Source organism: Plectropomus leopardus, chromosome 7, assembly GCF_026936395.1.
Source record: "Plectropomus leopardus strain MGB_pleo_1.0 chromosome 7, ASM2693639v1, whole genome shotgun sequence".
Taxonomy (NCBI): domain Eukaryota; kingdom Metazoa; phylum Chordata; class Actinopteri; order Perciformes; family Serranidae; genus Plectropomus; species Plectropomus leopardus.
Window position 1 is genome coordinate 962,785 of NC_142182.1, and position 15,233 is coordinate 978,017.

The 15,233-nt window shown below is 42.4% G+C and overlaps 1 protein-coding gene across 3 annotated transcripts in view; it reads left to right on the forward strand.

The window, feature by feature from the left end:
* ambra1b (autophagy and beclin 1 regulator 1b) overlaps positions 1-15,233 on the forward strand; it is a 33,995-nt gene that overhangs the window by 12,064 nt on the left and 6,698 nt on the right. The window contains exons 8-16 of one of the 3 annotated variants that reach the window (XM_088079552.1): positions 502-588; positions 1,850-2,068; positions 3,622-3,702; positions 4,281-4,381; positions 4,645-4,755; positions 5,325-5,513; positions 6,666-6,820; positions 7,981-8,120; positions 14,885-14,989. In XM_088079552.1, coding sequence (XP_087935678.1) covers positions 502-588; positions 1,850-2,068; positions 3,622-3,702; positions 4,281-4,381; positions 4,645-4,755; positions 5,325-5,513; positions 6,666-6,820; positions 7,981-8,120; positions 14,885-14,989 — 1,188 coding nt within the window. The remainder of the gene's footprint in view (positions 1-501; positions 589-1,849; positions 2,069-3,621; positions 3,703-4,280; positions 4,382-4,644; positions 4,756-5,324; positions 5,514-6,665; positions 6,821-7,980; positions 8,121-14,884; positions 14,990-15,233) is intronic. The other 2 variants (XM_088079553.1, XM_088079554.1) reach the window with 2 other exon arrangements.

Genomic DNA, 15,233 nt, shown 5'->3' on the forward strand with positions numbered 1-15,233 from the left:
CATACGAATATTGGCTTGATATCTTTTAAAAACATGGGAAGAAGGCAATGAGCAAGTTGAGACAAGACCCAGAAATAAGCAAGAAAACAGTCAAAAAAGAAATAAATAAATAATAATAATAATAATAATAATAATAATGATAGTAATAATAATAATAAAAAAGATTGAGAAATTAAAAAACAAAAAAAAGAAAATAAATTAAGAAAATTAATGAAGTAAAACAAGGACCACCCCCCCCCAAAAAAAACAACTTACAATTCTGTAAAAATAGTATATAATTATGATATTATAATTATATTATAATATACTTCTCTGGACATTTTCTCCTCGCTTTAACAAAAAAAGTAATCCTTTTTCCCCATGTTTTTGAAAGAAATCAAATCAATTTGCTTAGGTTTCAAAGGGTTAAATACTCGTGAAAGGTGACTGAAAGCAGCACAAGAAAAGTGATGTCTGCGGGTTTGAAAGGGTTAATACACCTGTCGTGTTTCTTTTATACAGGCGACTGTTGGAATCGTCTCTGTTATCATTGTCTCGCTATGACATGTCGGGATCGCGAGACCACCCTATTTACCCTGATCCAGCCAGGTACACTAATACACTTCATTTACCCTGATCCAGACAGGTACACTAATACACTTCATTTACCCTGATCCAGACAGGTACACTAGTTCACTTCATTTACCCTGATCCAGACAGGTGCACTAATACACTTCATTTACCCTGATCCAGACAGGTACACTAGTTCACTTCATTTACCCTGATCCAGACAGGTACACTAATACACTTCATTTACCCTGATCCAGACAGGTGCACTAATACACTTCATTTACCCTGATCCAGACAGGTACACTAGTTCACTTCATTTACCCTGATCCAGACAGGTGCACTAATACACTTCATTTACCCTGATCCAGACAGGTACACTAGTTCACTTCATTTACCCTGATCCAGACAGGTACACTAGTTCACTTCATTTACCCTGATCCAGACAGGTACACTAGTTCACTTCATTTACCCTGATCCAGACAGGTGCACTAATTGTGCGTTTCCACCAGCATGTCGATTCAGTTCACTTCAGTGTGCATTTTTTTGCGTTACCATTGTAAAAAGTTTTGGATGGTACCTTTGGAACTATTTCTTTGTAACTGTCCTTCTTTTTGGTCACCCTTCTATTGGGATACCTATCACACAGATCAGGTACTAAAATGTGGAATTTGAAATACTGCAATTTGTTTGGTCAGTAGAGAGTTGACATTTAGAGCTGAGCTGTGGCTGCCAAGTTTTTCATACATTAGTAAACTGTAACTTTAAAGTTACTATTACAAAAGAGAAATCACTAAATTTCTTTCTTTAAAAAAATGGCCAAAATTAATCGTATGTGGTCAGGCATCTAAATGTATGCAATTTCAAAAACCATTCATGAAAAAAATCCCTATTGTCGAAGCTGTCAGCGTGTCATCCTTTTATTTTTCAACTGCCATGGACGTCCTGAAACCGGGATGTTTTTGGTGAGCTTACAAATATGCCATTGAAAGGGACTTTTACTCCAGCCTGCTCTTTTTTGTTACGAAAATGTGGGTGTGTAGCCCTGTTTTGTGGGCGATAATCGGGATGAAGAGTACTGTCTGCGGTGGAAACGCTAAACCCATCCAGGGTCTTGGTACTTGTTTGTATGGGTTACTTTTGGTTCCAAAGGTACTGTATCGAAATTTCTGATGGAAACGCAGCTTAATACATTTCATGAAATCTTATTAATGAAATGTGTTAAGCTGCAGACAGGCACATACATACACTTTATTTTCCTCAGTGTTGCATCTAATCCCCGTCACACCTCTGTTGTTAAAAGGATGAACCTGAACTTGTCCTCCGTGCTGTCCAGACTTTCCCCAGCTGCTTACTACGCCCAGAGGATGATCCAGTATCTGTCAAGGCGGGACAGCATCCGCCAGCGATCGCTTCGCTACCAGCAGAACCGCCTACGGGCCATGTCGTCCTCATCCGACAGTCCCGCCAGCAACCCGTCCAGCTCCATGGACAACAGCGATGTGGACTTTGAGGAGCTGGAGTGAGTTTTGATTCTGTCTCTTGCATGGGTCAAACTTAATCTTATCACATAAAACCTGATGATATTCACAAGAGGATTGCATGACTTTTTTTCTTTTTAAGAAACTGTATTCCTCAAAGCACCGGCCGAGTGTGAAGTGCACCCCTAACGTCACTGCCCGGCAAATAGTGTCTGTGTGCTTCTGTGCGATTTGCTTATATTTATATGAGGTTTGCAAACATTTACCACAACAATAGACCCTTTTTACCCAGTGAGCCTTGATCAGGGTTCCTGCAGAGCCTTAAAACTTCCATACAGTCTGTTTCAATGTCTTATACAAGTTTTGTATGGTCATGAAAAACCTGGAAAAGTTTTGGCATTTGGAAACAGCAACTTCAAGGTAAGGCTCGGCGATATGGAATAAAGTCTGATCACGCTCATTTTTTTCATATCAGTCGATATCGATATTTATCACGATATACATCAGATCAGTATTTCTGTCGAGCTTAAAGGTTCCTTTGACTCCTCGGTGAGATATGAAGATATCATCAGGTTCATTTGGGTTTAAATATTTATTTTCTGTCAGACATTGAACATGACAAATATACTGTAGAACAGCATCACCAGCTGGAGGACCTATTCTACTAAAACTCACAGAGGTCCAGGTACTAAAATGTCCTCCCAGCAAAGGTCCGAGCCTCAAACCTAAAATCAATATTGGAGTGTAATAAACATATGATTTATTATTATTTATTAAACTTTCCAGCATTATATAAAAATGAAAAGCTCCATCTGAAACAAACTTCAGTAAATTGAAGCACATTGTGCTGATAATAGGCCAACCTCTCCTGACTGCAGGACTCTGACTTCAGCTTCTGTCAAACTTCTGTGCTGTTAATCATTTTACTCAGGAATTAAAAACTGTTGAGTCGGCCTACTTCTCCTATAGCTGCCAACAGCCTGCCGACATTCACAGTTAGAGAAAGGCTGAAAATAAGCTCATGTGCTTGTGGCCCCGGGCCCCCAAAACATTACATCTGCCCCTGGTAATAATAATGAGAGCTCAGCGCGAGCGGCCGGATGAGACACGGAGCGATGCGTCCTGCTGTTTCTAAATAATCCAAAGTCTGATTAAATTACGCTCAGACATTTACGCAAAATGTTTGCAATTTCACAAATCCATGTTGAAGAAGCTGACAGGTATCATGCTTTCGTTTTTCAACTGCTGTGGACGTAGAAAAACAGAGCTGTGATGGATATATGAAGCCCACATCTCAACAAAAATCTGAACTTTGAGATCATATATGCCTTTTTTTTTTTTACATTTTAGCCAAATGTCCAGTGACCAAGAATCAGAGATTTAGTTTTGTCCTGTAACTCGTCAACAGAAGCTTTAAAGAGGTTTCTGTTTTTTTTCTTTCTTTTGCTAAGAGGAGAAGATGATTTTTCTCTCGTAATTATTTCTCTTTGTTTTGGTACAAAGATGTTCGCGATTATCAAACTTTGACCTGTATACTAAAGCAGTGCTTGTATTTTAGTTTTTCTATGTAGACTCACCATTTTCTTTATTCCAGTGATAACGGAGACAGAGCGAGGCACAGGACTCCACGTAACGCCCGGATGTCTGCTCCGTCTCTGGGTCGCTTCGTCCCTCGGTGAGTCGACTGTAAGATCTGATCCTGACTTTAACTTTTCTGCTTCGTCTGAGCAGAAGAGTCTGCAGACCATGATCACTTTTATTAAATACCATCAATAACGTTCCTGTGAGTTCACATGATGAAGGAGACCTCAACATGTACAACAGTGATGCGGATCGAGGGCCAAATGTGGCCCCTGATCGGGTCCCTGGTGGCCTCCCAACCATTTTCTAATTGCCAATAAAAATAAAGTGACTGACTCTGTGAATAGTTTTTGTCCTTTTTAGGTTTGACCCCACAGAGGTCCTAGATAAGACACTAATGTCCTAAAATACTAGAAATGTCCTGAAGTCCTAAAAATGTCCTAAAATTTGGTAAATGTCTTAAAATCCTAGAAGTGTCCTAAAATCCTTGAAACATGTATGGGGCCACTGTGAGGGCCCCTGGCCTCCTGTCATTTTGAAAAAGTGTCCCCTAAACAGAGCCGGTTGAGTGTCCCTGGTGATCCTGGATTTGCACGTTTTACTTTCACGTGTTTTCAGTTTTTCATCGTTTTGAGGTTTGGATTTGAAGGGTTTTGTCGTGTCGTCCTCCAGGCGTTTCCTCCTCCCTGAGTACCTGCCCTACGCTGGGATCTTCCATGAAAGAGGACAGCCCGGCCTGGCCACACACTCCTCTGTCAACAGAGTCCTCGCTGGTAAACACACACACACACACACACACACGCACACACTCACTTTACACCGCTACCAAAAATACAGTTTGAGATTTGGAAATCACACCCAGCTGCCAGAGCCGGAGGACGGTAAGGCCGGTAAGGTTCAGTTCGAGCGACAGAAACGTTCGGCTCTGAAGTCTGACTGACGGGGGCGAACAGCGGTTCATCTGAGCCTGTTTTTTTGTTTTTCCTCTGCGTGATCACGTTTAACACTGACGCCGTTCACTTCCCGTCTTCCTCAGGCGCGTCGATCGGGGACGGCCAGTCTGCAGTCGCCAGCAACATCGCTAACACCACCTACCGTCTGCAGTGGTGGGACTTCACCAAATTCGACCTGCCGGAGATCAGCAACGGTACAACAGCTGAGACTGTTAATGACGCAGAGACTCATTGAGCTTTAAATAGATGTTGGAACTTTTTCTTTTGATTCAAGCAGTTTTTAACTCTGTTTATTTTTTTTTCCTTTTAAAAAAATTGTCATATTTATAGAAACATTTGTATTATTATTTTAATATGTATTGTATTAAATAGTAATATTTTTCTTTTTAAGACTTTTGGCAATTTTAATTGAATAAATTTGGCAATTTAATTTTGGGTGATTTTTTTAAAATGTAATTTTTTTAATTTATTTTTGGAAAGGCATGTTTTTTTTTTTTTTTTTTAAATCAATATTACACTATTAATTAAAATGAGAAACTTCTCCATAAGATCAAATCAATTCGAGGTGGCAGATGTTTCATATGTGGCAGGTTTACCACAGATAAATAAATAAATGTTCGGGGGAACACTGACTTGATAACAGTTATAAAACGCCAAAACACTAACTTCAAAACACTCTGTGATGTTGAGCCAGATGTCAACAGCTTCATTTTAAAAACGTACAAATGCTGAAGAGTAATGTGTCTGTTTGTCTCCTCTTCAGCTTCAGTCAACGTTCTGGTGCCAAACTGTAAAATCTACAACGACGCGAGCTGCGACATCTCTGCAGACGGTCAGCTGCTGGCGGTCTTCATTCCCAGCAGTCAGCGGGGTTTCCCAGACGAGGGCATCCTGGCCATCTACTCTCTGGCTCCACACAACCTGGGAGAGATGCTCTACACCAAGAGATTCGGTACAGTGTCCCCAAACCAGGGCTGTGAATACTTTTACTCCATGTTTGACACCAACACTCAGAAGTCATTATTCTGCCTTTAAGCTGATGTTGAAATAGAACAAAAATTAAACGTTTATCTCCAGAAAAGTCCGGTTTGCATCAACCCTCAGGGACTCTGAGGTGCATTTTAAGTATTTTTTCATTCTTCCTGTTGTGATAACTGTGTGTGTGTTGATGCATGTGTCCTAAATGTAGTCCAGATTGTGTATCTGAGTGTAATCAGTGAATTTGCAGCTCAGCTCCTACAATAAGTCTAAAGTACACTGTGGAAACTAAATAGTTACATTCAGACTGTTCAGGTCCAAAAATGCTCCATTGAAACCCATTCAAACTGACATTTTTGATCCCACAGCCATCAGAGCAGAAAAACAGGACTTGTATTATTTCTGGGTGTCATTCTGGGCTTTTGACTCTGAATTTGTCATTTTGACTATTTTCCACCTGATGAGGTCATTTTGACCATATTTGGCATATGGAGGAAATACATGCTATTTCCACTAGGTGACCTGTCACAGTCAATGTAGCTGCTGATCACTGACAGATCCCAGACTGTCAGCAGCTACATTCACACACTGACATATCCCAGACTGTCAGCAGCTACACTCACACACTGACAGATCCCAGACTGTCAGCAGCTACACTCACACACTGACAGATCCCAGACTGTCAGCAGCTACACTCACACACTGACAGATCCCAGACTGTCAGCAGCTACACTCACACACTGACAGATCCCAGACTGTCAGCAGCTACACTCACACACTGACATATCCCAGACTGTCAGCAGCTACACTCACACACTGACATATCCCAGACTGTCAGCAGCTACACTCACACACTGACAGATCCCAGACTGTCAGCAGCTACACTCACACACTGAGGAGGAGGAGACTGAGAATAATTTAAAAATTAAACTCAAGTAATCGCAATAAAAGTAGAAAATCATGTTAATATAATTTTTTAAAATCTTGATTTTGAAAAGTACATTTTGTGCACAGTATGATATGAGTGTGTGTAATATTAAAGCTGTAAGGGTTAATATATTGGGAGAAGTCTTCCTGGTGTCTCACACACACAGTCAGTGTTTTGACGCCGTTTGTCCTCGGACAGGTCCCAATGCCATCTCCGTCAGCTTGTCTCCGATGGGCTGCTACGTGATGGTCGGCCTGGCCTCTCGCAGGATCCTGCTGCACCCCACCACTGACCACATGGTGGCACAAGTCTTCCGCCTGCAGCAGCCACACGGAGGAGAGACGTCCATTAGGGTGAGACAGAGCAGGGGACACTCACTCTACCACTAACACCTCTATAACTAGAGCTCATAGAAGTGAATATAACATTGTGACTAACAGGGCCGGGCCTAGACTTTTGGGGGCCCTCCTCAAAGTAATGTGTGACCACTTCTCATGGCACCACTGCAGGAATACCCAAGGCCCCATCGCAGCAGCCCCGTACATGTTTCTGGGATTTGAGGACTTTTCTGTTATTTCAGGACATATCTAGGAATTTAAAGATGCTGCTAAGATTTTTAGTACATTGCCAGATTTTAGGAGATTAACAGGGTTTGAGGACATTTTTAGGATTTCAGGACGTTGCTAGGGTTTTAGGATGTTCCTAGTATTTTAGGACACTTCTAGGAATTTCGGACATTTCTTAGATTTCAGGACACTTTAGGACTTTAGGACATTTCTAGTATTTTAGGAAGTTTCTAAGATTTCCAGACATTCTTAGGATTTTTTTTTTATATTTCTAGTGTTTTAGGACATTTCTAGGGTTTTTAGATGTTTTTAGATCTCAGGACATTTTTAGGACTTGAGGATATTTTTGGGTTTCAAGACATTTCTTGGATTTTAGGAGGTTTATAGGATTTTAGGACATTTCTCAGACTTAACCACATTTCTAGGATATTTGGACATTTATTAGATTTTTGGACATTTCTATGATTTTAGGACGTTTGTGTGATTTTAGGACATTAGTGTCTCAGCTGTGTCCTCTGTCGGGGGTGTGGGGGATCCTCCTCTGGCTCTTTTTTAATGCTGTTTTATGTCTCTGACACCTTATGGAAACTAAAAGGACAAAAACTGTTCACAAAGTCAATCACTTTATTTTTGTTGTGCTTTAGAAAATGGTTGGGGGCCAACAGGGGCCCTATCAGGGTCAGATTTGGCCCGGGGGCTGTAAGTTGAGTGTCCTGCTTTGAGGACTTAACTTTGACGTATTAGCAGTGACAGTGAATATAGTTTTTATTTATGATCACCTGATTCTGTGAATTGTGCCTCTCAGTTCTGTGATCGAACATTTAGGTTTTAACTTTTATTCTGTGAGATCTGAACAGTTCAGTCTGTGTGTGTGTGTGTGTGTGTGTGTGTGTGTGTGTGTGTGTGTGTGTGTGTGTGTGTGTGTGTGTGTGTGTGTGGTGTTTCAGATGGTGTTCAACGTGGTTTACCCGATGGCTCCAGACCAGCGGCGCCACGTCAGCATCAACTCTGCCCGCTGGCTGCCGGATCCAGGGATGGGTCTGGCTTATGGAACCAACAAGGGAGACCTGGTGATCTGCCGGCCTGTGTGAGTGTCAGACGTGTGTTAGATGTGTCTCAGACGTGTCTCAGTTTTGTCTCAGACGTGTCTCAGTTTTGTCTCAGACGTGTCTCAGTTTTGTCTCAGACGAGTCTCAGTTGTGTCTCAGACGTGTCTCAGTTGTGTCTCAGTTTTGTCTCAGTTATGTCTCAGACGTGTCTCAGTTTTGTCTCAGTTTTGTCTCAGTTATGTCTCAATTGTGTCTTAGTTTTGTCTCAGTTGTGTCTCAGACGTGTCTCAGTTTTGTCTCAGTTAGGTCTCAGTTTTGTCTCAGTTGTGTCTCAGACGTGTCTCAGTTTTGTCTCAGTTATGTCTCAGACGTGTCTCAGACGTGTCTCAGTTGTGTCTCAGACGTGTCTCAGTTTTGTCTCAGTTATGTCTCAGTTTTGTCTCAGTTGTGTCTCAGACGTGTCTCAGTTTTGTCTCAGTTATGTCTCAGTTTTGTCTCAGTTGTGTCTCAGACGTGTCTCAGTTGTGTCTCAGACGTGTCTCAGTTTTGTCTCAGACGTGTCTCAGTTTTGTCTCAGTTATGTCTCAGTTTTGTCTCAGACGTGTCTTAGTTTTGTCTCAGACGTGTCTCAGTTTTGTCTCAGACGTGTCTCAGTTTTGTCTCAGTTTTGTCTCAGACATCTCAGTTTTGTCTCAGACGTGTCTCAGTTTTGTCTCAGTTGTGTCTCAGACGTGTCTCAGTTTTGTCTCGGTTTTGTCTCAGTTGTGTATCAGATGTGTCTCAGTTTTGTCTCAGTTATGTCTCAGTTTTGTCTCAGACGTGTCTCAGTTGTGTCTCAGACGTGTCTCAGTTGTGTCTCAGTTTTGTCTCAGTTATGTCTCAGTTTTGTCTCAGACGTGTCTCAGTTTTGTCTCAGACGAGTCTCAGTTGTGTCTCAGACGAGTCTCAGTTGTGTCTCAGACGTGTCTCAGTTGTGTCTCAGTTTTGTCTCAGTTATGTCTCAGTTGTGTCTCAGACGTGTCTCAGTTTTGTCTCAGACGTGTCTCAGTTTTGTCTCAGTTATGTCTCAGTTTTGTCTCAGACGTGTCTCAGTTTTGTCTCAGACGTGTCTCAGTTGTGTCTCAGACGTGTCTCAGTTGTGTCTCAGACGTGTCTCAGTTGTGTCTCAGTTTTGTCTCAGTTATGTCTCAGTTGTGTCTCAGACGTGTCTCAGTTTTGTCTCAGACGTGTCTCAGTTTTGTCTCAGTTATGTCTCAATTGTGTCTCAGTTTTGTCTCAGTTGTGTCTCAGACGTGTCTCAGTTTTGTCTCAGTTATGTCTCAGTTTTGTCTCAGTTGTGTCTCAGACGTGTCTCAGTTTTGTCTCAGTTATGTCTCAGACGTGTCTCAGACGTGTCTCAGTTTTGTCTCAGACGTGTCTCAGTTTTGTCTCAGTTATGTCTCAGTTTTGTCTCAGTTGTGTCTCAGACGTGTCTCAGTTTTGTCTCAGTTTTGTCTCAGTTGTGTCTCAGACGTGTCTCAGTTGTGTCTCAGACGTGTCTCAGTTTTGTCTCAGACGTGTCTTAGTTTTGTCTCAGACGTGTCTCAGTTTTGTCTGTTATGTCTCAGTTGTTTCTCAGACGTGTCTCAGTTTTGTCTCAGACGTGTCTCAGTTTTGTCTCAGACGTCTCAGTTTTGTCTCAGACGTGTCTCAGTTATGTCTCAGTTGTGTCTCAGACGTGTCTCAGTTTTGTCTCAGTTATGTCTCAGTTGTGTCTCAGACGTGTCTCAGTTTTGTCTCAGACGTGTCTCAGTTATGTCTCAATTGTGTCTCAGACGTGTCTCAGTTTTGTCTCAGTTGTGTCTCAGTTTTGTCTCAGACGTGTCTCAGTTTTGTCTCAGTTGTGTCTCAGTTGTGTCTCAGTTATGTCTCAGTTGTGTCTCAGTTATGTCTCAGTTTTGTCTCAGACGTGTCTCAGTTTTGTCTCAGTTATGTCTCAGTTTTGTCTCAGACGTCTCAGTTTTGTCTCAGACGTGTCTCAGTTTTGTCTCAGACGTGTCTCAGTTTTGTCTCAGACGTCTCAGTTTTGTCTCAGACGTGTCTCAGTTTTGTCTCAGTTATGTCTCAGTTTTGTCTCAGTTATGTCTCAGTTTTGTCTCAGACGTCTCAGTTTTGTCTCAGACGTGTCTCAGTTTTGTCTCAGACGTGTCTCAGTTTTGTCTCAGACGTCTCAGTTTTGTCTCAGACGTGTCTCAGTTTTGTCTCAGTTATGTCTCAGTTTTGTCTCAGACGTGTCTCAGTTTTGTCTCAGACGAGTCTCAGTTTTGTCTCAGACGAGTCTCAGTTGTGTCTCAGACGTGTCTCAGTTTTGTCTCAGTTATGTCTCAGACGAGTCTCAGTTGTGTCTCAGACATATCTCAGTTTTGTCTCAGACGTGTCTCAGTTTTGTCTCAGTTTTCTCAGACGTCTCAGTTTTGTCTCAGACGTGTCTCAGTTTTGTCTCAGTTATGTCTCAGTTTTGTCTCAGTTATGTCTCAGTTTTGTCTCAGACGTGTCTCAGTTTTGTCTCAGACGTGTCTCAGTTTTGTCTCAGTTATGTCTCAGTTGTGTCTCAGACGTGTCTCAGTTTTGTCTCAGACGTGTCTCAGTTTTGTCTCAGTTATGTCTCAGACGTGTCTCAGACGTGTCTCAGTTTTGTCTCAGTTATGTCTCAGTTTTGTCTCAGTTGTGTCTCAGTTTTGTCTCAGACGTGTCTCAGTTATGTCTCAGTTTTGTCTCAGTTTTGTCTCAGACGTGTCTCAGTTTTGTCTCAGTTATGTCTCAGTTTTGTCTCAGACGTGTCTCAGTTTTGTCTCAGACGTGTCTCAGTTTTGTCTCAGTTATGTCTCAGTTGTGTCTCAGACGTGTCTCAGATGTGTCTCAGTTTTGTCTCAGTTTTGTCTCAGACGTCTCAGTTTTGTCTCAGACGTGTCTCAGTTTTGTCTCAGTTATGTCTCAGTTGTGTCTCAGACGTGTCTCAGATGTGTCTCAGTTTTGTCTCAGTTTTATCTCAGACGTCTCAGTTTTGTCTCAGTTATGTCTCAGTTGTGTCTCAGTTGTGTCTCAGACGTGTCTCAGATGTGTCTCAGATGTGTCTCAGTTTTGTCTCAGTTTTGTCTCAGACGTCTCAGTTTTGTCTCAGTTATGTCTCAGTTGTGTCTCAGACGTGTCTCAGACGTGTCTCAGTTTTGTCTCAGACGTGTCTCAGTTATGTCTCAGTTTTGTCTCAGTTTTGTCTCAGACGTGTCTCAGTTTTGTCTCAGTTATGTCTCAGTTTTGTCTCAGTTATGTCTCAGTTTTGTCTCAGACGTGTCTCAGTTTTGTCTCAGACGTGTCTCAGTTTTGTCTCAGTTATGTCTCAGACGTGTCTCAGTTTTGTCTCAGACGTGTCTCAGTTTTGTCTCAGTTATGTCTCAGTTTTGTCTCAGACGTCTCAGTTTTGTCTCAGACGTGTCTCAGTTTTGTCTCAGTTATGTCTCAGTTGTGTCTCAGACGTGTCTCAGTTATGTCTCAGACGTGTCTCAGTTTTGTCTCAGTTGTGTCTCAGACGTGTCTCAGTTTTGTCTCAGTTTTGTCTCAGTTGTGTCTCAGACGTGTCTCAGTTGTGTCTCAGACGTGTCTCAGTTTTGTCTCAGACGTGTCTTAGTTGTGTCTCAGACGTGTCTCAGTTTTGTCTCAGTTATGTCTCAGTTTTGTCTCAGACGTGTCTCAGTTTTGTCTCAGACGTCTCAGTTTTGTCTCAGACGTGTCTCAGTTTTGTCTCAGTTATGTCTCAGTTGTGTCTCAGTCGTCTCAGTTTTGTCTCAGACGTGTCTCAGTTTTGTCTCAGTTTTGTCTCAGTTGTGTCTCAGACGTGTCTCAGTTGTGTCTCAGACGTGTCTCAGTTTTGTCTCAGACGTGTCTTAGTTGTGTCTCAGACGTGTCTCAGTTTTGTCTCAGTTATGTCTCAGTTTTGTCTCAGACGTGTCTCAGTTTTGTCTCAGACGTCTCAGTTTTGTCTCAGACGTGTCTCAGTTTTGTCTCAGATATGTCTCAGTTGTGTCTCAGACGTGTCTCAGTTTTGTCTCAGACGTGTCTCAGTTTTGTCTCAGTTATGTCTCAGTTTTGTCTCAGACGTGTCTCAGTTTTGTCTCAGGTGTGTCTCAGTTGTGTCTCAGACGTCTCAGTTTTGTCTCAGACGTGTCTCAGTTTTGTCTCAGACGTGTCTCAGTTTTGTCTCAGTTATGTCTCAGTTTTGTCTCAGACGTCTCAGTTTTGTCTCAGTTATGTCTCAGTTTTGTCTCAGTTATGTCTCAGTTTTGTCTCAGACGTGTCTCAGTTTTGTCTCAGATGTGTCTCAGTTTTGTCTCAGTTATGTCTCAGACGTGTCTCAGTTTTGTCTCAGACGTGTCTCAGTTTTGTCTCAGTTATGTCTCAGTTTTGTCTCAGACGTCTCAGTTTTGTCTCAGACGTGTCTCAGTTTTGTCTCAGTTATGTCTCAGTTGTGTCTCAGACGTGTCTCAGTTTTGTCTCAGACGTGTCTCAGTTTTGTCTCAGACGTGTCTCAGTTGTGTCTCAGTTTTGTCTCAGTTGTGTCTCAGACGTGTCTCAGTTTTGTCTCAGTTTTGTCTCAGTTGTGTCTCAGACGTGTCTCAGTTGTGTCTCAGACGTGTCTCAGTTTTGTCTCAGACGTGTCTTAGTTGTGTCTCAGACGTGTCTCAGTTTTGTCTCAGTTATGTCTCAGTTTTGTCTCAGACGTGTCTCAGTTTTGTCTCAGACGTCTCAGTTTTGTCTCAGACGTGTCTCAGTTTTGTCTCAGTTATGTCTCAGTTGTGTCTCAGATGTCTCAGTTTTGTCTCAGACGTGTCTCAGTTTTGTCTCAGTTGTGTCTCAGACGTGTCTCAGATGTGTCTCAGTTTTGTCTCAGTTTTGTCTCAGACGTCTCAGTTTTGTCTCAGTTATGTCTCAGTTGTGTCTCAGTTGTGTCTCAGACGTGTCTCAGATGTGTCTCAGATGTGTCTCAGATGTGTCTCAGTTTTGTCTCAGTTTTGTCTCAGACGTCTCAGTTTTGTCTCAGTTATGTCTCAGTTGTGTCTCAGACGTGTCTCAGACGTGTCTCAGTTTTGTCTCAGACGTGTCTCAGTTATGTCTCAGTTATGTCTCAGTTTTGTCTCAGTTTTGTCTCAGACGTGTCTCAGTTATGTCTCAGTTTTGTCTCAGACGTGTCTCAGTTTTGTCTCAGACGTGTCTCAGTTTTGTCTCAGTTATGTCTCAGACGTGTCTCAGTTTTGTCTCAGACGTGTCTCAGTTTTGTCTCAGTTATGTCTCAGTTTTGTCTCAGACGTCTCAGTTTTGTCTCAGACGTCTCAGTTTTGTCTCAGACGTGTCTCAGTTTTGTCTCAGTTATGTCTCAGTTGTGTCTCAGACGTGTCTCAGATGTGTCTCAGATGTGTCTCAGTTTTGTCTCAGTTTTGTCTCAGACGTCTCAGTTTTGTCTCAGTTATGTCTCAGTTGTGTCTCAGACGTGTCTCAGACGTGTCTCAGTTTTGTCTCAGACGTGTCTCAGTTATGTCTCAGTTATGTCTCAGTTTTGTCTCAGTTTTGTCTCAGACGTGTCTCAGTTATGTCTCAGTTTTGTCTCAGACGTGTCTCAGTTTTGTCTCAGACGTGTCTCAGTTTTGTCTCAGTTATGTCTCAGACGTGTCTCAGTTTTGTCTCAGACGTGTCTCAGTTTTGTCTCAGTTATGTCTCAGTTTTGTCTCAGACGTCTCAGTTTTGTCTCAGACGTCTCAGTTTTGTCTCAGACGTGTCTCAGTTTTGTCTCAGTTATGTCTCAGTTGTGTCTCAGACGTGTCTCAGATGTGTCTCAGATGTGTCTCAGTTTTGTCTCAGTTTTGTCTCAGACGTCTCAGTTTTGTCTCAGTTATGTCTCAGTTGTGTCTCAGTTTTGTCTCAGACGTCTCAGTTTTGTCTCAGTTATGTCTCAGTTGTGTCTCAGTTTTGTCTCAGACGTCTCAGTTGTGTCTCAGTTATGTCTCAGTTGTGTCTCAGTTGTGTCTCAGACGTGTCTCCGCTGTCACACGTTTAAATATAAACTTTCTATTCTGGGCCGTATTGATCAAACATGTCCGAAGCTCTCGTGTTCAGAGGTGGTCTGAGGACTGAAACCAGTCTGACCTCAGAGAGATTTCTGAAGTTTCCTGCAGCGACTGTGACGCAGCACAGACACGATGACCATCACGATCACGATGATGATGATGTGTTGGAGTTTTTCTGAGGATTAGATGAAGATTGAAGTTTAAATGCAGAAATTGGTGGCAGTATTAAATATGAAAGCAGTAAGTTGTAAACAAATTTAACCCTTTACAACTTAAGAAAACGTGTTTGATTTATTTCAAAAACATGGGAAAAAGGCAATGAGCATCTTAATAAAAATCTGATGATTGATAAATATCAATAACCTTATTGGGTCGCAGAAGAAGCTGAATGGACACAGATGTTGTTCCTGGTTTGTTGGGTTTCCCTCCACCGCCTCCACACGGAGACGCTCTGATGTGATTATCTGCACGCTCAATCTCAACAGGAAGAACTTTAATTGGAGAGGCTCAATTAGTGCTTTTAACGAGGTCGTGGTCCCTGCGATTCCACGTAGAATTCCCTCCTCTGCTCTCCAGACTTCCTGAATGGACGTTAATTAGTTTGTGTGTGTGTGTGTGTGTGTGTGTGTCTGTCTGTGTGTGTCTGTGTGTGTCTGTGTGTGTGTGTGTGTGTGTGTGTGTGTGTGTGTGTGTGTGTGTGTGTTCAGGTTCTACCGGAGTGACGGTGAGAGCCCCGCAGAGTCCAGCAGTGAACCTTTATTTTCCGTCAACAACAGTGGAACGAGCCGGACCCGAGGTTCTGACAGACCGGGGTGAGAACCTGCAAATGTTTCCGATTTTTCCGTTCAACATTTCCACGTCATGTTTCTGTGACACTCAGGTGTTTGTTGTTGTTTATTTGCATTCATCCAAACACCTGATGAGGTCATTTTGACCATATTTGGCAAATGGAGGAAATACATGCTATTTCCGCCATGTGACCCGTCACAGTCAGTGCAGCTGCTGATCGCTGACGTATCCCAGACTGTCAGCAGCTACAATAGATCATTTAAAAAT